General features: G+C 38.3%; 1 protein-coding gene across 2 annotated transcripts in view; it reads right to left on the reverse strand.

Annotated features, from left to right (window-relative positions):
* The window catches only part of RNF115 (ring finger protein 115), a 99,540-nt gene that overhangs the window by 63,574 nt on the left and 11,214 nt on the right, over positions 1–24,752 (reverse strand). The window contains exons 2-4 of one of the 2 annotated variants that reach the window (XM_036924403.2): positions 9,952–10,010; positions 9,039–9,090; positions 6,651–6,708 (exon numbers count right to left, since the gene is read on the reverse strand). In XM_036924403.2, coding sequence (XP_036780298.2) covers positions 6,651–6,708; positions 9,039–9,090; positions 9,952–9,961 — 120 coding nt within the window. In that variant the 5' untranslated portion in view covers positions 9,962–10,010. The remainder of the gene's footprint in view (positions 1–6,650; positions 6,709–9,038; positions 9,091–9,951; positions 10,011–24,752) is intronic. The other variant, XM_036924401.2, reaches the window with a different exon arrangement.

Here is a 24,752-nt window from a genome sequence, read left to right on the forward strand (position 1 = left end):
TATTCTTGGTTCAAGGCCCTTCTGTTTCATTGCATTAAATGTATCAGGCCATTCTCTTCTGGCCTGTAAGGTTTCTGTTGAGAAGTCTGATGACAGCCTGATGGGTTTTCCTTTGTAGGTGACCCTTTTTCTCTTGCTGGCTGTCTTTAATACTCTGTCCTTTTCCTTGATCTTTGCCATTTTAATTATTATGTCTTGGTGTTGTTCTCCTTGGGTCCCTTCTGTTGGGAGTTCTGTGTGCTTCCGTGGTCTGAGCGACTATTTCCTCCCCCAGTTTGGGGAAGTTTTCAGCAATTATTTCTTCAAAGACACTTTCTATCCCTTTTTCTCTCTCTTCTTCTTCTTCTGGTACCCCTATAATGCGGATATTGTTCCGTCTGGATTGGTCACACAGTTCTCTTAATATTCTTTCATTCCTGGAGATCCTTTTATCTCTCTCTGTGTCAGTTTCTCTGCATTCCTGTTCTCTGATTTCTATTCCATTAACAGCCTCTTGCACCTTCTCCATTCTACTTTTAAGTCCTTCCAGAGATTGTTTTATTTCTGTATTCTCCCTCCCAACTTTATCCATTAGCTGTTGCATTTTTCTCTGCAGTTCCATCAGCATGGTTATGACCTTTATTTTGGATTCTTTTTCAGGAATATTGGTTAAATCTATCTCCCCAGGTTCCCTCTCAGGGGATGTCTGTGTGATTCTGGTCTGAATCAAATTCTTCTGCCTTTTCATGGCAATAGAGGTAGTCATGGGCAGTTGCCACATGTGATAGTTAGGAGAACAAAGTCCCTTCCCGCTTGCTTGTTGCCTTACTCTCCTACGAGAATGGTAACCCCTAGCGGCTTGTGCTGCTGGGCAGCTGCATGCCGACGACGTCTCTGGGTCAGCCCGGGTGGCTGCCCGGGGAGGCTCTGTGCAGCTGTTGTGGGCGTGGCTGCTGCTCCGCTATGGCCGGGCCGCACGGGAGGGGGAACGGGCGGGAGGCTGTTTATCGCCGTGAGGGGCCTCAGAGCTGCGCTGCTGCCCAGGGGGTTAGGGCTCCCAGAGTTCCCCAGGATTCCCAGTTGCTGGGCTGAGTGTGCCGGGACACTCCCATCCAGCTGTGAGGCTCCTGTCCCTTTAAGACTTTCAAAAAGCACCTGCTTTTCTTTTGTCCCAGGGGCACCGGCTATGAGAACCCGCTCGCAGTTTTTACTGTTACATTTCTCTAGTATCCAGCACACCACGCACTGTGTGTCTGCACTCCTGGTACGGATGACTAGGGCTGGGTATTTAGCAGTCCTGGGCTTCCAGTCCCTCCCCGTTCCGACTCCTCTCCTCCTGCCGGGGAGCTGGGGTGAGGGGTGCTCGGGTCCCACCGGGTGACAGCTTGTATCTTACCCCCTTTGTGAGGCACTCGGTTCTCCCAGGTGTGGATGTAGCCTGGCTGTTGTACTGTATCTTCTGATCTCTCTTTTAGGAATAGTTGTATTTGTTGTATTTTCAAAGATATATATGGTTTTGGGAGGAGATTTCCACTGCCCTACTCATGCTGCCATCTTGGCTCCTCCTCTTCATTTTATTTTTGAACTGCATGTGGACCCAAGAGAAGTTTTTGGAGAGGTTGACTCTTCATCCTTTGTTTTAGATACTAGAAACCTAGGTGGTATCTTCATCCAGAGAAAGGTAGTAGCTTTATTAGTAAACAGGTAAAGAAGCACAGGGATCCCATTTACCATGGAAATAAAGCTTCTACTTTGAGGTAAATGAAAGGCTGAATAAAATTACTACAAGTCTAAAAGCTGAGGACAATTTAAAAAGACCTGTCCTTTAAAATGTCTTCTCTAGGAAATAGATGTATTTGTTCAATAAATTAAGGAAAAATTAGAATAGTTTTTTAAAAAGTAAACACTAGAATGACTGTCAGGAACAGTAGATACTGAAAGGAAAATAAAAACAGCACTCCTCTTTGTATAATGTGGGGAGGAGGACATGGGGAAGGCAGTATAACACAGAGAAGACAAGTAGTGATTCTATAGCATCTTACTATGCTGATGGACAGTGACTGTAATGGGGTATGTCGGGGGGACTTGATAATAGGGGGAGTCTAGTAACCATAATGTTGCTCATGTAATTGTACATTAATGATAGCAAAATAAAAAAATAATAAAAATAAAACTAAAAAATTAAAAAAAACAGTGCTCATCTTTAAATCAGCCTGGGTGTGTCTGAATATTAAAAAGTAAATGGAAATTAGGAGGTGTAGAATATGATGGCTGGGCAAGAAAGGACCTTCAAAAAAACGATCTCAAGACTACAGCTGCCACCAAGGCAAATTCCTAAATTTTACAAAAATATAAAGCATTCAAATGCCATTCACAAAGAAAAAAATGTCATGTACAACACTGCCTCTCCAATAATGTAGTAAGTACTGTGCAATAGATAATCTCTTGAAAGGTGTTTTTTTCCCAAATGAGTTAAAATTTATAAGACATGGACTCTGGGCAACTGGCACTCACTGAACAAAAAACTGACAAGGCTGGCACCAACAATATTTTCTGTGTCACCCTTCTTCCTTCAGTTAACAATTGTGTTTGTGTTATGATCTTTGCTTGGCAACATATTCTGGGTGTGAACTTAAGTGTGCACTAAATTACAGAAAAATAGTTATTACTTGAAAAACTGCTGAAAACTCAGGAATTTTACATGACATTTCCAAACCGATTTTGGAAGCAGGTACTGTGATATGAGCTCTTTTAACTATTTACACTAAAAACTGAAACACACTGAAGATTTGGTTGAATTAATCCAGTCTGCAACTGCACAAATGCTGAACACAGAAACAAACAAACAAAAATACTGATTTTGTTATCCTTAAACAAAACCTCTTCTTTTATAGCTAGTATTTTAAGAATTCAGCTACTAATAAATGCTAATTATAGCAAATGATCTCTTCATTGTATAAGCAACTCTGACTAAAGAAAAACCTAGTGGTGGAAGGAAGAAGTATGATCAGTAATCAGCCATCACATATAACGAGAGACTTTTAACACAGGAGAACAGCTTAATAAATGCAGTACAGATATATTTTATGAAGTCATAAAATATATAATTCTTACAACTACGGAGAGATAAGGAAAAAAATCTGTGACATAATCCTAAGTAAATTTTAAAAAGTAGAAATATAATATGGTATTACTCTATGTATCTGTAAGCAGTTATATGAAGCCTGCATGTGAGAAAAGGAAAGTATTATGGAAAAAAGGTTAAATAAGTTAATAAAAATGAGAGATTTTTCTTTTTTTAATATATTTTTTAATATTTTTAAATCTTCTTAATGTTGATAATATCTTTCAATATCTATGCCTCAGGACAAAACCAGAAAGGAAATATATGGAGAAAGGGCACTCTTAGAATAATGGGACTCCGGATATTTTTAATACTTTTTTTATTGCTATTAAAATGCGTATTTACCAAAACAAATTTTATTTAAATAAACATAAATCCAGAGCATCCTGACCGCATACCTGGGAGTTCCTCCACTGAAATGATCTATTCAGCTAAGCTGAGCCTCTCAGATTAGATGTTTCACTGGTACCAGGTCATGATCAGAAGCTTTCAAGTTATCAAGGAAACATGCAGGTAGCCATGAGTTCAATTTCTCAGGTTATCATCAGGGACTTCAGACCAGCCACCTCCTCTCTCTCTACAACTGCCAGCAACATTTTTAGATTCACTTTCCACTGACCTTCACGCGTTACTTAAACATAGCTCCCATTTAACTGGCAACTCTCATCACATCCTCATCCTCATTCATTCTATCTCCCATCCCACATCCACAATTTAAAAAAAAAATACTGATTTTGTTATCCTTAAACAAAACCTCTTCCTTTATAGCTAGTATTTTAAGAATTCAGCTACTAATAAATGCTAATTATAGCAAATGATCTCTTCATTGTATAAGCAACTCTGGCTAAAGAAAAACAGAGCAAAATTGAGCATAAACCTTTGCTGAAATTACCAACTAAAATACAGAATAGAAACATCACTTCAATTTCCACATATAATTTTCTTTCTAAGTGTTTTTTCCAGGGACATGGGTATAAAACCTTATAGTCTATGAACAGTATCTTGAGATAGTTTTTCCCACCTCTTTGCTTATCTAAATTCCACCCACCCTTTTAGGCTCCAGTACATGAAGCTTTGTTTTTCCTTCTCTGTGAGATCTTAATAATGGCTAAAATTTGTTAAGCACTCACTTTGTGGCAGACACATTAGCCTACATACCTAGTATGCATTAACGCATTCAATTCTAACAATAACCCTAGGTATTATTTTCCCCAAGTTACAAACAAGGAAACAGAGGCACAGAGAGATTCTAAGTAATTTTGCCCAGGTTACACAGCCAGTAAGTGGTAGACCCAGGCTTTCAACTCAAGCAATCTGATTCCATGCATATCATTGTTATCTGACCTCTCTTTCTAAAGACATTAACCTTCCCAGAGACTGCAGCCTACCTAACCTTTCCCTTCTACCGTACTTGTTACATACACCCCAAATAAGTTTTATACTTTCTGTATAATCTTTCCTGGTCTCTTTATTTGTTTCATATGCACTTACTCCCCAACTAAATTATAAGTTCCTTGCAGGCAAGGCAACAATGACATTTGCTTCTTGCCCCTACTTCTAGCAGAGTGTTCTGTATAAATACCTTCTAAGCTGTTTTCTTTTTAAATCCCTGGCAACTTCTTTATTATAAAGACAGATTATTTTTTTATTTTTTTAAATGCAAAGTATTATTTAAAAAAGGAGAAAACTGAAATATCCAGGCATGATGACAAGGAAATTCTACAAAGTGAACACTGGGCATAATCATGCCCTTGCTACAAACCCTAAAGAACATGAAGTCACAGACTATGACTCAGCAAAATTACTTTAACACCTGAAGGATAACTCATGCCATCAGGATTTAGCATTACTAAAGTTAGGTCACTGACTACATATACTTATTTTTCTCCTTAATGCATCTTCTCTGGTGAGTCATATCTATAAAACTGGCAGACCAATAATGTTTTCCACTTGCTAAAGGGGAACTAACACAAGGAAAATCAGATGAAGTTTCTTCTGCATATGTATAATCAGTAAATGACAATCTGTGTTACCAGGAAGAGCACACACAGGCGAAAAAACACTAAAATAAGAAAGCCTTCCAGGCCCAGAAATATATATTTTTGAACATACAGTTGATGTACAACATTATATTGGTTTCAGGCATACAACAGAATAAATTTTCAATGTCTTTCAATCCATCAAAGTAAGAAAATAACAATGGAGTTCAAATTCATGATCTGTCTTGAATTACCCTCTAATTAAACCATGTACCAAGGCAGTTCAGAGCTAACCAAAAAACTTAATACTGGATTTTAAGAAGTACCACAGGCCATAAGTAAAAGGAAATACCCCTAATAAAACAGAAATATTATCCAAACACTTCATCAAGTTTCTTGACTATAAATCTAACATAAAAATCAGGGGGGCTATAGGTTTTAAGATAATTTTCAGAGGATAAAAGAGAGATGCTTAGGGTTTTATGGGCTTTTTATCGGACATCAATTTTCAACTACATTTCTAATATAGTTTTAATTTACACACAAATAAAAACTGAAAAATTCTGCTAGCTTTCTAGGTACTTGAACTATCTCTGGAAAAGACTAATGTGGTCCTCAAACACAAATAAACTATGATTATGGGATTTAATTTTTCTTTTCTCTTTTAGCAACTGTTAGTTTTCTAGAGCCAACCAAGTTGTGTGACAACAGAAGCAAAAGCAAACCAATGTTTTCTGTAGGCTGAGGAGGTCCATCCCTTACGGGCCATAGTCCCTAAATGATTAAAAACAAAGAGTACTTAATGGCACTGAATTGTACACTTAAAAATGGTTTAAATGTCTACCTTCCCCCCCAAAAAAAAACTGAACAGGAATTTTTAAGTCAATGGATAAAAAGAAAAAAGAAAATTACTCTGACTTTAATGTAAAATGGTATTTAAAGATGCAAACTAATGCATTATTTTCAAATCATAGTTCAGACTTTTCCCCAAAAAAATATGGATGCTTTTTTCTATAATGAACTGGAAATTAAGAGATTCCACCTTGAGATCTGGAAGGCAAATAAGTATCTTAACCCTAATCTGGTGCCCTAATTCCAATTATACCAAACTACCATGTTCACTGGTGGTAGTCTCCAGAAACCAGTACCTCGAAGTTGAATACTGTGCCTCATTGTAACTGCAACTGCAACTCATCTTGGCCTGCTCTTTATCTGTCTGTCATGCCACAAAAGCTGAGTCTGCAACACTATTATTTCAAAAAGCAACACAAGCTTATTACTCTCATACCATATGTACACGATAAAGTAGCCAGGAACAGAATTGTAAATACCACCAGGTTTAAAAACAGCACAACTGAAGGCTATCGTGCTCTCCTAATCAAGGACTTCCCAAAAGTAACATACCAAAGCAAGCCACATCTATTGAAAACCAAATCTTTCTAAGTTCTACTGTTACCCACATTTTTCTTATTCATTCTGATGTTTTGCTACACTGGGAAGTAAAAATCTGTCATGATTTAACACCCACCCACTACCTAAGGAATCCCTACAGCCAAAGTAAAACTTACCTCTGCAAAATGTGTTGATGTGCTATTGTCTATCCTGCTGCCGCCACCACCTAAAAAACTGAAGAGGAAAAGGAATGAGTAGTCATTCTATTCCCAGGAACAAGCTTCTCTCTCAGAAGCTAAATATAGAATGGTACATTGAGAACAAAGCCCAATAAGGAAAAATAACTCATCCCAACATGATATCTACAAAGGAAATTATGAAGAACTGACATGTGGATCCATCTATGAAAAATATTAGAACATACTACAAAATCAAGGCTAAATCAAGTGCAAAATTGAGACAGGGCCACTACAGAGAAGAAGGACCCACAGTCAGCAGTACAATTCAAATTTAACCTAGCAAAAGAAGAAAAGCAAACATTTATTCTCAAAGAGGCTAAGAAATAAACTGAGTTTATCAAAATAACATTCACTAAAAAAACCACCACCAGATGAACACAACACTGGAGGCTACTTGAAAATGATTAAATGTAGTAATGCAAGGGGTCTGGTACTATATTTGGCAATTATAGAATGGCTCACTATTTTTTCTTGTTCTGATAGTTTATCCTCGTCTTTGATTATCCTACACATCCTTCAGGACCCATCCCAAATGCTACCTCCTCCCTTAAGTGTTTTCTGAACTCACCAACCAAATGAGCCCTCTCCATACCCCTCTGTGGCTCTGATTATAAATTCTACCTTATATTATAAATATCTCGTGTTTGTCTCATCCATTTCTACCACTTTCCCTTTAACAAAAATTAATTCAGAGGGTAAAAACTGTATTTTATTAATTTCATAAATATATACATAGTTTATTACGTGAGACATTATACAGAGCATTCAGCACTTTTGAAGACCCTAAAATGCCATATCTATATTGATGATTCTAAAACAAAAGTTGTTGAATTAATGTCACATGTGTAAACAATAAAACAGCTACCTAGTCCCAAAGACTGGGAGAACTATTAGATCCTATTACCCCCATGAAATTTGCAAAGACGAGAGGAAACTGGCTAACACTTTGGGAGAAAAGGATGGAAAAGATCACAAGAACTGCTGGATACCACTTTTACTTAGACACAAATAAGCACACAAACATGTACACTCACTCACATGTCCATAAAATACTCAAATAGCTTTCATTTTCAGAATTACAATACCAGTCCAGGCACTGCACTAAGCTCATTGAAGAAACAAACACACTCTGGTTAGTCTGGAACCACAAGGGAAAGAGCAAAGCTAATGCCATTCTCTACGTAATCATTCTGAGGACTCATTCTCTGATTAGAAATCATTTAACACCTATATTGGTTTCAGAAGTTAAAAATCCTTTGGTAAAAAACACTTTAAACATAGAACAAGCTCACATGTACAGGTACATCTATGAACTACTGCAGTGTACCCATTTTACTGCTCAAGCTTTTTTTTTTTTACAGGCTTCTAGGGTTCTTACTACATAATTTCAGGGATTCAAACATCCCTGGTAATTAAAGCTATCAACTCTTATCTTTTGGGGTTCTACTCCTGAAACTCCTTCAGCATTCCCTCTCCTTAAAATTCCTTTGCATTTTGAGTAGTAAAACTAATCATAGAGAAAGGATAATAAAAACAACTACATGGTTCAGAGAAATGCTTTCTTAAAAAACCTACTAGATGTCCCTGCACATGAATATCTAGTTGCAAATGGAGGCCATTTTCCCATGTTTACATATAAGATCTTCCTCTTGTTAATTTTTACCATCCACTACTTACCACGGCAAATTCACATCAGCAAATGTTTATGAACTTTATAGAAGGGAATACCATGCTGTTTCTACTAATTCTAAGGAAAAAAAAAAATCTCTTCAACCATTTAAAACACTGATTTTCAGAAGACCTAATCTTCACATGGAGTATTTGCTACCATAGCACCTACACAGGACAACTTTTGACCTATAAGAGCATAAATAAAAGAATTAAGTCAAGGGAGAGCAGGATCCATAGATTCATCCTGCAGTTAATCATTATCCTCATTTATAACCATATTTTGTATACAAGACTAAAGAAACCAGGATTACTATTTAAAAACATAGAAAAACATAAGCCCATTAGTTGCCTCCCAACAACTAATAATGCTATTTAACACATGCAGAGCATAAGAGCTTGAAATAAGTATTTGATAGCACAAATAAAAAGCTATCCAAAGTTAGCATGCCATCCATACAAAATTGTTAATCTTGCTGTCATGCTAATCTTACAGGTTTTAGAATTGGTATTGTGTTATTTAAAGCCAAGATTATTAGATCAACATTTAAATGTTTGAACCAAACTAAATCCCACGCCATATACTGTCCCAGAAGCTCTAGTTCATTTATACATATGATCAACAATCACTGATAAAGTTAAACTAATAATACATACTGTAAAATGTGTAGTTTTTCCTGGTTGTGGAAGGGACCTTCAACTTTAGAGTCTGCCAACAGTAACAGTAAAGGAATATTTACAGCCATTGAAATTCCCAAAGTCATTCCAAGATTAGAAGATTTGGATAACAGATTCTTTATATCCATTCAGTACTTCTTTAATTGTCCAACCAAAGTTCAACCAAACAGCCACAAAACAGCAAACATGCCATTCATTATGTTTAGCCAAGGAAGTACATCGTATCAATGCTACTCTACTTTTTATTCTTTACAGTTTTACTCATATTAATCAAGAATTATAATATTGTCACTTTCAGAAATATTTCCACTTTTTATAGGCTATATACCTTTAGTATGACCAATAAGAGCTAATTTCAAGCACTACGAACCCAATTATTACTATTACAGTGGCAAAATGGCATATGTTTGACCACAATAATCCTAATAAGAACAGACCCAACCCAAGGCTTCCTCAAAGCAGAGTAATATCAGGAAATGCAGTTTCCCTGACTAGGAGAGCCTATCTAACTTATTAGATATCTTTGCCCGAAGTCACTCTCTAGTCCATCAAAGAAGTACAATAGCAATTTACCTTCGGGCAACAAAGTGGTCACTAAAAATCAACCAATAATCTGAGAGAACCCCAAAAGCTCAGAATATAAATGAAAACTTATCAGATTTACTCTGATATGTATATAGAGGCTTCCAAAGAATGCCACACACAAAGAGAAGCATGACACCCACTAACACATTCCTTTCCAAATTTTTCCATTTTTCTTCCCCTTCCCTCTCCTCTCACCCCTTTCAGTAAAGAGTTAAATTATAAAAATTCCTTTCTATTTATTCAGTACATGCTGAGAGAAAATAATTATTATAACAATGCCTCATTTATTCATGGGCTTGTACAATACCTGGAATCATCTGTCACTTCTTCAATAAAGCCTGATTCACATCTGGGACAAATATATTCCTATGGAAGAAATAAATAAAATTGTTTCATCAGAAAACTAAGTATGTAGTTTCAGAATAATATGCAGTATACAAGCTATGAAATGTTGTACTGTGTTATTTAAATGCTGACACCCAGGGTAGTTTTTCTATCATACTCTGGCAAAGAAAGAATTCCGTAAGATGTTTGCAGAGTGGCTTCATAAGTGGTTCCCACTGAGAGCTGAAAGGGAAAATGTCAAAGATATTCTCTTTTTAATTTGGATTGATTTTTTTTAACTGGAATGAACTGATTATCTAATTTCCTTTTCAAATCTAATGAAAAAACTACACTAGATGTTATCAGAGCAGTAAAAGATTATAACGTTGATGGGCACAGAAACTGCAGTTTTTTTACCATGTACATATGAGACATAAACTGAATCACAGCATAATCAATTTTTAGAGTAGGAATTTACAATGCAGTTTTACAAAATTTCTACTCCATTTTTTGATTACCAATGGTTCCAAATAAAATTTAATATTCTCAGGTATTCTACAGAAATGTTAATTCAAATAACCAAGCGATGTCATTAAATCAGCTTCTCTTTCCTTCAGTAATTTCCTTAGTAAATAATATCAAGTTCTGGGGTTGATAAGAGAGAATATTTTAAAGACTGCCTTAACACAGCTCTAAAAAGTTTATTTTAACTATCTATTAAAATAGATCTGGGAAAGACACTTTCAACTATTTTCTTGCTCACTATATTTTCTAAACCCTAATCTTTGTTTTATCAGAAGGTGATGTAAGCTGCATTTGGCTACTCAAAGACAGAATGGTAACTCAAACATTCAAATATTTTCTTAAAAGAGATATAAGGGAAAAAAAGATCAATCCCTCTGTCAGGGAGATTAATTTGATAAAGAAACAGTCAATCCAAGATACAGTACAGTTTAGTAAGATAATCGCTATAATCAATGTATACTGGGAATATAAAAAATGCCTAAGTTTGCCTGAGGGAATCAAGGAAGGCTTTGCTTGACATAGAGACTTAAAATATTAGTCTATTCGCTCAATGAAAAAGGAAATTATGGGTTAGGGAGCCTAACATTAGAATACTGAATTCAAGTAGGTTGGAGGGGAGTGGTATCATGAGCACTGACAGGCAAGCGGGGATAAAATTATGGAAAACTTCAGATTACTATGAATTGTACCTACCCTGTGGATCGGAAGCTAACTTTTTTCTCCACTATACACATGAAGGATGAGAAACACTCATAATGAGCATACTGTGAACTACTCCAGAAATACAATAATCTGGAGACCACATAAAGCCCTGAGCACTCCCCCATTCCTTCATCCCTACCCTCCCAGGTAGCAATTAAGTCCATCCCTTTCTCTACCACTAAGAAACTTTATCTGAATGAAAGTGAGATTTAGAAGGCTAACCTTAAATCTATTCTAACATCTAAAATTAAAAAGAAAAAAGAGAATCAGTTACAAAATGTAATTTGTCACTATCACAGTACTGGGCCATCTTCCTTCCCTCTTCCTCTCTCCTCTTTCCCACTGCTCTCAAGGTCCCCTATACGCAACAACTGCCAATGTGTATCTCCAACCCAGACCACTCTTGTGAACTCCAGATCATTTATTCTCATATATAGTCTCTCTCCTGCTTCTTCTCTTACTTACACAATTACTGACATGCACATACTCTCAACAGGTGGCACTGAGTTTGCTCACACTGGAAACCTGGGAATCATTCCTGACACCCTCCTCTTGGTTATGTTCCACATCCAACCATCAAATTCTGACACCCCTACCTTAAATACATTCCTCAAATCCACTTCCATGTTCCAGTGGCACTCTATCTTAACCCAAGCCAGCCCTGGCTCTAGACACTGAATATCTTCCTGCTTAAGTGCTGTCTGCTTTTCTTCTACTGTTCTACATATTGTACTCAGAACAATCTTTTTTAAAATGTAAAAGGGACCATGTCATTTCCCAGCTTAGACCCTCTCAGGTATTCTCCAAAACACTCAGAATAAAATCAAACTCTTAAACATGATTTACATGGCCCTGATTCAGCTGGTCTCTGTTCAACTTACCAGCCTTACTCCAGGCCACTCTCTCCCTCCCTCAGAGCATTCCAGCTGCAAGAGTCTTTCAAGTTTACTAACTCATCAAGCTCATCCCTGCTGCTAAGCTTTCAAACATATTGCTCCTATAACTGAAATACATATTGCTCCTATAACTGAAATACTATTCACCTATCTTTTTGCACGGCAAAGGACTTCTAATCCTTTTAAAGTCTCCATTTTAATATCGCATCAGGAAGTCCCTTCACCAACCAATCTAAATGGTTTACTCTTATCATTTTCTACTACAGCACCCTATTCATTCCTTTATAGCACTTACCACAATTTCTAATTGTGTTTTTTAATGCTTTTGAAAAGTCTACCTCCAAAGCAGAACCAAGATGGCGGCGTGAGTAGGACAGTGGGAATCTCCTCCCAAAAACATATATATTTTTGAAAATACAACAAATACAACTAATACTAAAAGAGAGACCAGAAGACACAGGACAACAGCCAGACTACATCCACACCTGCAAGAACCCAGCACCTGGTGAAAGGGGTAAGATAAAAGCCCAGGCCCGGCGGGACCCGAGCGCCCCTCACCCCAGCTCCCGGTGGGAGGAGAGGAGTCGGAGCGGGGAGGGAGAGGGAGCCCAGGACTGCTAAACACCCAGCCCCAGCCATCCGCACCAGAGCGCAGACACATTGCATGCGTGGAGGGCTGGAAACTAGGGAAACAGGGCAGCAAGACCTCTGAGTGGGTTCTGAAGCCGATGCCCCTGTGACAAAGAAAAGCGAGTGCTTTTTGAAAGTCTTAAAGGGACAGGGACCCCACAACTGGACAGAAGCATCCCAGGTCACAGTCCAGCAACTGGAAATTCCAGGGAACTCCGGGCTCACTAACCCCCTGGGCAGCAGCTCTAAGACCCCTCATGGAAGTAAACAGCCAAACAGCCCCCCGTCCATTACCCCTCCGGGGCCCCGCCATAGCAGAGCAGCAGCCTGAGGCTGGCCACGCCCACAGCAAGGGAGCTTCCTTCATACCAGCCGGGCAAGATACAGAGACCCAGTCTACACACAATTGCCCAACAAAAGCCACTAGGGGACACAGTTGTCCCAGTAAAGAAAGGCCAGGAGCAAGTGGAAAGTCTTGGCTCTCCCAGCTGACAAGACGACTCAATAGCTCACCATTGCACCTATCAACATGAAAAGGCAAAAAAAAATTTGATCCAGACAAGACTAACCCAGACAGCTTTGACATCTTCTACATCTTCCCCTGAGAAGGAACCTGGAGAGATAGATTTAACCAGTCTTCCTGAAAAAGAATTCAAAACAAAAGTCATAACCATGCTGATGGACTTGCAGAGAAATATGCAAGAACTAAGGAAGGAGAATACAGAAATAAAACAAGCTCTGGAAGGACTTCAAAACAGAATGGACGAGATGCAAGAGACCATTAATGGACGAGAAAACAGAGAATAGGAATGCAGAGAAGCTGATGCAGAGACAGATAAAAGGATCTCCAGGAATGGAACAATTTTAAGAGAACTGTGTGACCAATCAAAACGGAACAATATCCGCATTATAGGGGTACCAGAAGAAGAAGAGAGAGAAAAAGGGATAGAAAGTGTCTTTGAAGAAATAATTGCTGAAAACTTCCACAAACTAGGGGAGGAAATGGCCTCTCAGACCACAGAGGTACACAGAACTCCCATGACAAGGGATCCAAGGAGGGCAACATCAAGACACATAATAATTAAAATGGCAAAGATCAAAGACAAGGACAAAGTATTAAAGGCAGCCAGAGAAATAAAAAAAGGTCACCTACAAAGGAAAACCCATCAGGCTATCATCAGACTTCTCAACAGAAACCCTACAGGCAAGAAGAGAATGGCATGATATACTTAATGCAATGAAACAGAAGGGCCTTGAACCAAGAATATTGTATCCAGCACGATTATCATTTAAATATGAAGGAGGGATTAAACAATTCCCAGACAAGCAAAAGTTGAGGGAATATGCCTCCCACAAACCACCTCTACAGGGCATCTTACAGGGACTGGTCTAGATGGGAGCACTCCTAAAAAGAGCACAGAACAAAACACCCAACATATGAAGAAGGGAGGAGGAGGAATAAGAAGGGAGAGAAATAAAGAATCATCAGACCGTGTTTATAATAGCTCAATAAGCGAGTTAAGTTAGACAGTAAGATAGTAAAGAAGCTAACCCTGAACCTTTGGTAACCACAAATTTAAAGCCTGCAATGGCAATAAGTACATACCTTTCAATAATCACCCTAAATGTAAATGGACTGAATGCACCAATCAAAAGACACAGAGTAATAGAATGGATAAAAAAGCAAGACCCATCCATATGCTGCTTACAAGAGACTCACCTCAAACACAAAGACATGCACAGACTTAAAGTCAAGGGATGGAAAAAGATATTTCATGCAAACAACAGAGAGAAAAAAGCAGGTGTTGCAATACTAGTATCAGACAAAATAGACTTCAAAATAAAGAAAGTAACAGAAGATAAAGAAGGACATTACACAATGATAAAGGGCTCAGTCCAACAGGAGGATATAACCATTATAAATATATATGCACCCAATACAGGAGCAACAACATATGTGAAACAAATACTAACAGAATTAAAGGAGGAAATAGAATGCAATGCATTCATTCTAGGAGACTTCAACACACCACTCACTCCAAAGGACAGATCCACCAGACAGAAAATAAGTAAGGACACAGAGGCACTGAACAACACACTAGAACAGATGGACCTAATAGACATCTACTGAACTCTACATCCAAAAGCAACAGGATACACATTCTTCTCAAGTGCACATGGAACATTCTCCAGAATGGACCACATACCAGGCCACAAAAAGAGCCTCAGTAAATTCCAAAAGATTGAAATTCTACCAACCAACTTTTCAGACCACAAAGGCATAAAACTAGAAATAAACTGTACAAAGAAAGCAAAAAGGCTCACAAACACATGAAGGATTAACAACATGCTCCTAAATAATAAATGGATCAATGACCAAATCAAAATGGAGATCCAGCAATATATGGAAACAAACGACAAAAACAACAAAAGCCCCAACTACTGTGGGATACAGCAAAAGCAGTCTTAAGAGGAAAGTATATAGCAATCCAGGCATATTTAAAGAAGGAAGAAGAATCCCAAATGAATGGTCTAATGTCACAATTATCAAAATTGGAAAAAGAAGAACAAATGAGGCCTAAGGTCAGCAGAAGGAGGGACATAATAAAGATCAGAGAAGAAATAAATAAAATTGAGAAGAAGAAAACAATACCAAAATCAATGAAACCAAGAGCTGGTTCTTCGAGAAAATAAACAAAATAGATAAGCCTCTAGCCAGACTTATTAAGAGGAAAAGAGAGTCAACACAAATCAACAGAATCAGAAACGAGAAAGGAAAAATCATGACGGACCCCACAGAAATACAAAGAATTATTACAGAGTACTATGAAAACCTATATGCTAACAAGCTGGGAAACCTAGGAGAAATGGACAACTTCCTAGAAAAATACAACCTTCCAAGACTGACCCAGAAAGAAACAGAAAATCTAAACAGACCAATTACCAGCAACGAAATTGAAGCGGCAATCAAAAAACTACCAAAGAACAAAAGACCCGGGATAGATGGATTTACCTCGGAATTTTATCAGACATACAGAGAAGACATAATACCCATTCTACTTAAAGTTTTCCAAAAAATAGAAGAGGAGGGAATACTCCCAAACTCATTCTATGAAGCCAACATCATCCTAATACCAAAACCAGGTAAAGACGCCACCAAAAAAGAAAACTACAGACCAATATCCCTGATGAACGTAGATGCAAAAATGCTCAACAAAATATTAGCAAACCGAATTCAAAAATACATTAGGAGGATCATACACCATGACCAACTGGGATTCATCCCAGGAATGCAAGGATGATACAACATTCGAAAGTCCATCAACATCATCCACCACATCAACAAAAATAAAGACAAAAACCACATGATCATCTCCATAGATGCTGAAAAAGCATTCGATAAAATTCAACATCCATTCATGATAAAAACTCTCAACAAAATGGGAATAGAGGGCAAGTACCTCAACATAATAAAGGCCATTTATGATAAACCCACAGCCAACATCGTACTGAACAATGAGAAGCTGAAAGCTTTTCCTCTGAGATCAGGAACAAGACAGGGATGCCCATTCTCCCCACTGTTATTCAACATAGTACTGGAGGTCCCAGCCATGGCAATTAGACAAAACAAAGAAATACAAGGAATCCAGGTTGGTAAAGAAGATGTCAAACTGTCACTATTTGCAGATGACATGATATTGTACATAAAAAACCCTAAAGACTCCACTCCGAAACTACTAGAGCTAATATCAGAATTCAGCGAAGTTGCAGTATACAAAATTAACACACAGAAATCTGTGGCTTTCCTGTACACTAACAATAAACTAATAGAAAGAGAAATCAGGAAGACAATTCCATTCACAATAGCATCAAAAAGAATAAAATACCTAGGAATAAACCTAACCAAGGAAGTGAAAGACCTATACCCTGAAAACTATAAGACACTCTCAAGAGAAATGAAAGAGGTCACTAACAAATGGAAACTCATCCCATGCTCCTGGCAAGGAAGAATTAATATCGTCAAAATCAGCAACCTGCCCAAAGCAATATACAGATTCGATGCCATCCCTATCAAACTACCAACAGCATTCTTCAATGAACTGGAACAAATGGTTCAAAAATTCATATGGAAACACCAAAGACCCCAAATAGCTAAAGCAATCCTGAGAAGGAAGAATAAAGTGGGGGGGATCTTACTCCCCAACTTCAAGCTCTACTACAAAGCCACAGTAATCAAGACAATTTGGTACTGGCACAAGAACAGAGCCACAGACCAGTGAGACAGAATAGAGACTCCAAACATTAACCCAAACATATATGGGCAACTAATATTCGATAAAGGGGCCATGGACATACAATGGGGAAATGACAGTCTCTTCAACAGATGGTGCTCTCAAAACCGGGCAGCTACATGTAAGAGAAAGAAACTGGATCACTGTCTAACCCCATACACAAAAGTAAATTCAAAATGGATCAAAGACTTGAATGTAAGTCATGAAACCATAAAACTCTTAGACAAAAACACAGGCAAAAATCTCTTAGACATAAACATGACTGACCGCTTCTTGAACATATCTCCCCGGCCAAGGGAAATAAATGCAAAAATGAACAAATGGGACTATATCAAGCTGAAAAGCTTCTGTACAGCAAAGGACACCATCAATAGAACAAAAAGGTATCCTACAGTATGGGAGAATATATTCATAAATGACAGATCCGATAAAGGGTTGACATCCAAAATATATAAAGAGCTCACACACCTCAACAAACAAAAAGTAAATAATCCAGTTAAAAAATGGGCAGAGGAGCTGAAAAGACAGTTCTCTAAAGAAGAAAATCAGATGGACAACAGACACATGAGAAGATGCTCCGTATCGCTAGTTATCAGAGAAATGCAAATTAAAACCACAATGAGATATCATCTCACACCACTAAGGATGGCTACCATCCAAAAGACAAACAACAACAAATGTTGGCGAGGTTGTGGAGAAAGCGGAACCCTCCTACACTGCTGGTGGGAATGTAAATTAGTTCAACCATTGTGGAAAGCAGTATGGAGGTTCCTCAAAAAGCTCAAAATAGAAATACCATTTGAGCCAGGAATTCCACTCCTAGGAATTTACCCTAAGGATGCAGCACAGCACTCCAGTTTGAAAAAGACAGATGCACCCCTATGTTTATCGCTGCACTATTTACAATAGCCAAGATATGGAAGCAACCTAAATGTCCATCAGTAGATGAATGGATAAAGAAGATGTGGTACATATACACAATGGAATATTACTCAGCCATAAGAAAAAAATAAATCCTACCATTCGCAACAACATGGATGGAGCTAGAGGGTATTATCCTCAGTGAAATAAGCCAGGCAGAGAAAGACAAGTACCAAATGATTTCACTCATATGTGGAGTATAAGAACAAAAGAAAACTGAAGGAACAAAACAGCAGCAGAATCACAGAACCCAAGAATGGACTAATAGTTACCAAAGGGAAAGGGACTGGGGAGGACGGGTGAGAAGGGAGGGATAAGGGTGGGAAAAAAAGAAAGGGGGCATTACGATTAGCATGTATAGTGTGGGGGGGTACAGGGAGGACTGTGCAACACAAAGAAGACAAGTGGTGATTTTACAGCATCTTACTATGTTGATGGACAGTGACTGTGAACGGGGATGGTGGGGGGACTTGGTGAAGGGGGGAGCCTAGTAAACATAATATCCTTCATGTAATTGTAGATTAATGATAACAAAATAAAATTAAAAAAAAAAAGTCTACGTCCATTCAGTAACCTCTAAGTTTCATAATGGCAAGATTCAGATCAGTTTTGTTTACCACTATATGCCTAGGACAGGCAGGTGTTTGATAAGTATTTACTGAATAAATAAGCATGAAATTACTTGCCAAAGACCTCACAAACAGGAGTCAAAGTACCAGAATCTAGGAAGAGTTGAAGCAAAGAATTAAAAGAGCTGGAAACAAGAAGTTGTGGCCAGATCATAGGACAGTGGAGCCTAAGGTTTCAGAAGTAGAACCCTCTGGGTGATCACAAAGTCCAAGATACAGTTTTGGGAGTAGGTGGCTAAAGTGTCATAGTAAAGAATGTCTTTTAGATTTAAAGGGCTGTCTACACTGATAATGAAACTTCCAAAATGATAGAGTTGTGACAGAGAGAAAATAACTTCAAAAGGCAGATATCAAATAATAGAGGGGAATTCAAGATGGCGACATGAGAGGTAAGACAGAGAACTCCTCCCAAAACCACAAGTAATATGAAAATATAGTTAATTAATACAACTAACCCTAAAAGAGAGCAACAAGAAAGAAGGCTGAACCAGACTATATACAGACCTCAGGAACAGAGCAGACCTCATGAAACTAGGTAACGTACGAAAGCTTTAATTCAGTGGGACCCAAGCCCTTCCCCCACCCTAGCTCACAGGAGGGAGGAAGAGAAACGGAGCGGGAAGGGGGTGGAAGCCTGAGACTGCTGAACACCAGCCCTGGAGGTCTGCTTTGTGAGCAGAAACCTACACTATGTGGTGCTCTGGACGTTGGCTAGCTCAGACAGGTGGAGTGCTTGAGAGACTGAGATTCCAGCCCTTTGTGGAGGAGGGGATCCACATCCGACCACTCTGTGTCACAGGAAAGGCAGGCAGCCTGAGAGGCTTCCTAGCAGCCAGGAGGGCTGCTGAAGGGGCAGTGTTTGCACAGACCTTGCTGCACAGGAGAAGGGAGAGCTGGACAAGGTTGTCAGGGTGTGCTCTGCCCAGCTGGTTGGGAACTTTGAGGAACTTAAGGTGCTCCAACCCCCTGACTGCCCTACTCAGCTCTGAGGCCTCCCCACTGCGACACAGCCTGCTGAGCCTTCCTCCTAGCCTGCCAGCGGGAGGCCCCGCCTACAACAGGTAGAGACGCAAAGCACCGAGGCTTACACCTGTGTGCTTGGCCCACTGGATCTGACACTGGAGACAGGCACTGCAGACGGGAATCAGGAAACATCTTTCCTCCCCCCAGGCACCAGCCCCACTCCCCTATGACCCCCAACCTCACTCTAGGGGCTAAGCAGCTCCAGAGACCGCAGCTTCTGGACACTAGTGGGCACCACAAAGAAATATGAAACGTCAAAAGAACATGGCTCAGACCAAAATCTCACAAACCCCAGAAAAAGGGCCAAATGAAACCGAACTCGCCAATCTTCCTGAAAGAGAGTTCAAAATAAAAATTATAAACATGCTTATGGAGGTACAGAAAAATATTCAAGAACTCAGGAATGAATTTAAGACAGAGATTCAATCATTAAGACATTTCATATTTGAAATGAAACATACAATGGAAGGACTTAAAAGCAGATTAGATGTAGTAGAAGAGACGGTAAATGGAACAGAAATTAGAGAAGAGGAATACAAAGAAGCTGACGTATAGAGAGAAAAAACAATCTCTAAGAATGAAAGAATAATCAGAGAAATGTATGACCAATCCAAAGGGAACAATATTCTCATTATAGGGGTACCAGAAGAAGAGAGAAAAAGGGATAGAAAGTGTCATAGAGGAGGTAACTGCTGAAAACTTCCCCAATCTGGGGAAGGAGACAGTCTCTCAAGCCATGGAGGTGTACAGATCTCTCAACAAAAGGGACCCAATGAAGACAACATCAAGATATATAATAATTAAAATGGCAAAGATCAAGGATAAAGACAGACTTTTAAAGGCAGGTAGAGAAAAAAGATCACATACAAAAGAAAATCCATCAGGCTATCATCAAACTTCTCAACAGAAACCTTACAGGCCAGAAGGGAGTGGCATGATATATTTAATGCAATGAAGCAGAAGGGCCTTGAATCAAGAACACTCTACCCGGCAAGGTTATCATTTAAATTTAAGGAGGGATTAAACAATTTTCAGATAAGCAGCAGCTGAGAGAATTTACCTTCCACAAACCACGTTTACAGTGCATTTTGGAGGGACTCCTATAGATAGAAGTATTCCTAAGGCTAAATAGATGTCCCCCAAGGGATAGCCAAAGAGTACAAAGTATGATTCATAACATACAAAGAATGGAGGAGGAAGAGAAAGGAGGGGAAAAAAAAAAGAACCTTTAGGTTGTGTTTGTAATAGGATATGAAGTAAGTTAAATTAGACTGTTAGATAGTAAGGGAATTACCCTTGAACCTTTGGTAACCACGAATCTAAAGCCTGCAATGGCAATAAGTACATACCAATTGATAATCACCCTAAATGTAAATGGTCTGAATGCACCAATCAAAAGACACACACTTACTGAATGAATAAAAAAACAAGACCCATCTATATGCTGCCTACAAGAGACTCACTTCAAACCCAAAGACATACACAGACTGAAAGTATGGGGATGGAAAAAGACATTTCATGCAACTAATAGAAAAAAGCAGGAGTTGCAGTACTTGTATCAGACAAAACAGACTTCAAAACAAAGAAAGTAACAAGAGACAAAAGACATTACATAATGATAAAGGGGTCAGCCCAACAAGATGATATAACCATTAAAATATCTACACACCCAACACAGGATCACCTACACATGTGAAACAAATTACTGACAGAACTAAAGGGGGAAATAGAATGCAATGCATTCATTCTAGGAGACTTCAACACACCACTCACTCCAAAGGACAGATCAACCAGACAGAAAATAAGTAGAGACAGAGGCACTGAACAACGTATTAGAACAGATGGACCTAACAGACATCTACAGAACACTCCATCCAAAAGCAACAAGATACACATTCTTCTCAAGTGCACATGGAACATTTTCAAGAGTAGATCATATACTAGGCCACAAAAAGAACCTCTGTAAATTCAAAAAGATTGAAATTGTACCAAGCAGCTTCTCAGATCACAAAGGTATAAAACTAGAAATAAATTACACAAAGAAAACAAGCCCACAAACACATGGAGGCTTAGTAACATGCTCCTAAATAATCGATGGATCAATGACCAAATAAAAATAGACATCAAGCAATATATGGAGACAAATGACAACAAGAATTCAACAACACAATCTGTGGGACGCAGCAAAGGCCATGCTAAGAGGGAAATATACTGCAATACAGGCCTACCTCAGGGAAGAAGAACAATCCCAAATGAACAATCTAAACTCACAATTAATGAAACTAGAAAAGGAAGAACAAATGAGGCCCAAAGTCAGTAGAAGGAGGGACATAATAAAGATTAATGCAGAAATAAATAAAATTGAGAAGAATAAAACAACAGAAACAATCAATGAAAGCAGGAGCTGGTTCTTTGAGAAAATAAACAAAATAGATAAACCCTAGCCAGACTTATGAAGAAAAAAAGAGAGTCTACACACATAAATAGAATCAGAAATGAGAAAGGAAAAACCATTACGGATGCCACAGAAATACAAAGAAATAAGAGAGCATACTATAAAAATTATATGGTAACAAACTGGATAACCTAGAAGAAATGGATAACTTTCTAGAAAAATACAACTTTCCAAGGCTGACCCAGGAAGATACGGAAAATCTGAATAGACCAATTACCAGCAAAGAAATAGAATTGGTAATCAAAAAACTACCTAAGAACAAAATTCCTGGACTAGATGGTTTCACTGATGAATTTTATCAAATACTTAGATAGACCTAATGCCCATCCTCCTTAAGTTTTCCAAAAAGTAAAGAGGAGGAAATACTCCCAAACTCATTCTACAAGGCCAGCATCACTCTAATACCAAAACCAGGCAAAGACACCACAAAAAAAGAAAATTACAGACCAATATCCCTAATGAACATAGATGCAAAAATACTCAACAAAACATTAGCAAACCGAATTCAAAAATACATCAAAAGGATCAGACACCATGACCAACTGGGATTCATCCCAGGGATGCAAGGATGGTACAACATTTGAAAATCCATCAACATCATCCACCACATCAACAAAAAGGACAAAAACCACATGATCATCTCCATAGATGCTGAAAAAGCATTAGACAAAATTCAACATCCATTCATGATAAAAACTCTCAACAAAATGGGTATAGAGGGCAAATACCTCCACATAATAAAGGCCATATATGACAAAGATACAGCAAACATGATACTTAACAGTGAGGTTAAAACTGAAAGCTTTTCAAAGTAAAAAATGCACATTTGTCCTTACATAGTTTAGTATGCTAGAACAAAGATCTGGTCTCAAAAAAAAATCACCTCACTTCCATTCTCTTGGAAGTTGGAAAACCCCAAAATAACATTCTGAAGAAATTACAGTTTCAGTTTCTAGATTTTCTTTTTAAAGGCCTGACAGCATTCTACTTACTACCACCATTTTTCTTCTGGATTCACATTAACTCGCTACTTTTCTCAACTTCCAGCTACACACCCAAGAGTGCCACCCTTTACACTGAAGACTTAGAAATGGTATCAATTGCTTCAAACTAATGCAGAGACAAGATGTTGAGTGAGGGTAGAAATTAATGAAACAAGATTAGCTATGGTAACTACTGAAGCTGGGTACATGTGGGTTTCTTATACTATTCTCTTCTTTTGATACATTTGAAATTTTCCATTATTTTCAAATTTTTTAGTTTGTTTTAAGTTAGATCAGTCTGAGAAACATAATCAAGTCAAGAAAAATGTTAACCAACTATGTACTGAACAAATTGTGACCCAAAGTAAAAGTAGACTGGAAGTAATCTACTATGTTGGAGAATTAAGGGAGAAGGGTACTTAGATTTACAAAACACCTATGATGGGCTTGACACTGTACTAGTCCTCCAAACAACTGTGTGAGATGAATATTATTTCTATTTTACAGGTAAGAACATAAAGTAAGTTGTCTGTGGCAGATTTGATTTCCCAGAGATGACACCAACAAAATGTCCCAACTCACATGCTCTTCTGCGTTGTGACCTTCCACTCTATTCCCTTTGAATCCAGGGAACTCTATGACTTAACTCATAGAATACTAGACCTGTTCCAGACAAAGTCCTTAATCCCTGACAGTTTCTGCTTCCTGACTCTTAGAGCCCTGAACAGCCACATAAACCCAGCCTACTCTGCCGGACAGAGAGGCCACAGAGGAGCACCAAAGACGAGGACTGGATTGTAAGAGGGAAAATCCACGCTGAAGGTCCAGCCCAGCGGTGCCTTCAGATGGCTCCATCTCCAGGTACTGTCTGACCACAACTGCATGTGAGAACTGACCAGGTGAACTCTGGAAATCCACAGAAAAGTGACAGATAAAAATTACTGTTTTAACTTGTTTGTTATGCCTCAGAAGATTGGAGACTGACAAAAATTAGGCTTGGGGTGGATTAATGATTGTGCATTGAGCATTGACTCCCCTATACAGAATTTTATTGTCGTTAACAACCATTTGATCAATAAATATGAGAGATGCCCTCACAAAAAAAAAAAAAAAAAAAAAAAGGACAGACTTCCAATGGTAAAATAAATTAGTAACCGGGATGTAATGTATAGCATAAGGAATATAGTCAAGATATTGTAACAGCCTGGTAGGGTGATAGCTGGAACCTAGAATTATGTATATAAATGTTCTACCACTGTGTTGTACACTTGAAACTCATGTAATGTAATACTGTGTGTCAACTACCCTTCAATAAAAAATAATTATTTAAAAAAAAAAAAATTACTGTTTTAAGTGACTAAATCTTGGGTGATCTGTTAGGCAGTAAGAGAAAACCACAACATTGCCCACCACAACATTGCCCAAGGGATGGAAAAGAGCTTTGAACCTTGGTCCTTCTTGAATTCAAAACTCTGTATTATTTTCATATACCACAGTGATTAAAAATAACTGTGCCTTTATAGAAGGGAACAGGAACTATAATCTGCTGAAGACTGAATGGAAAAGTTTGTGGGAAGCCCAAAGGAGGCCCTGGGAAATTCAGCAGCCATTCAGCACCCCCTCTCCCTCCCTTACAGAGTATCAGCCCTGATGAACACACAATCTAAGGTCTCAAACTTCCAATCTTATAAATTTGGAAATCTAATTTAGCAGACCAAGAGAAGATCT

This window comes from Manis pentadactyla, chromosome 4 (genome assembly GCF_030020395.1).
Source record: "Manis pentadactyla isolate mManPen7 chromosome 4, mManPen7.hap1, whole genome shotgun sequence".
In the NCBI taxonomy this organism is placed as follows: Eukaryota; Metazoa; Chordata; class Mammalia; order Pholidota; family Manidae; genus Manis; species Manis pentadactyla.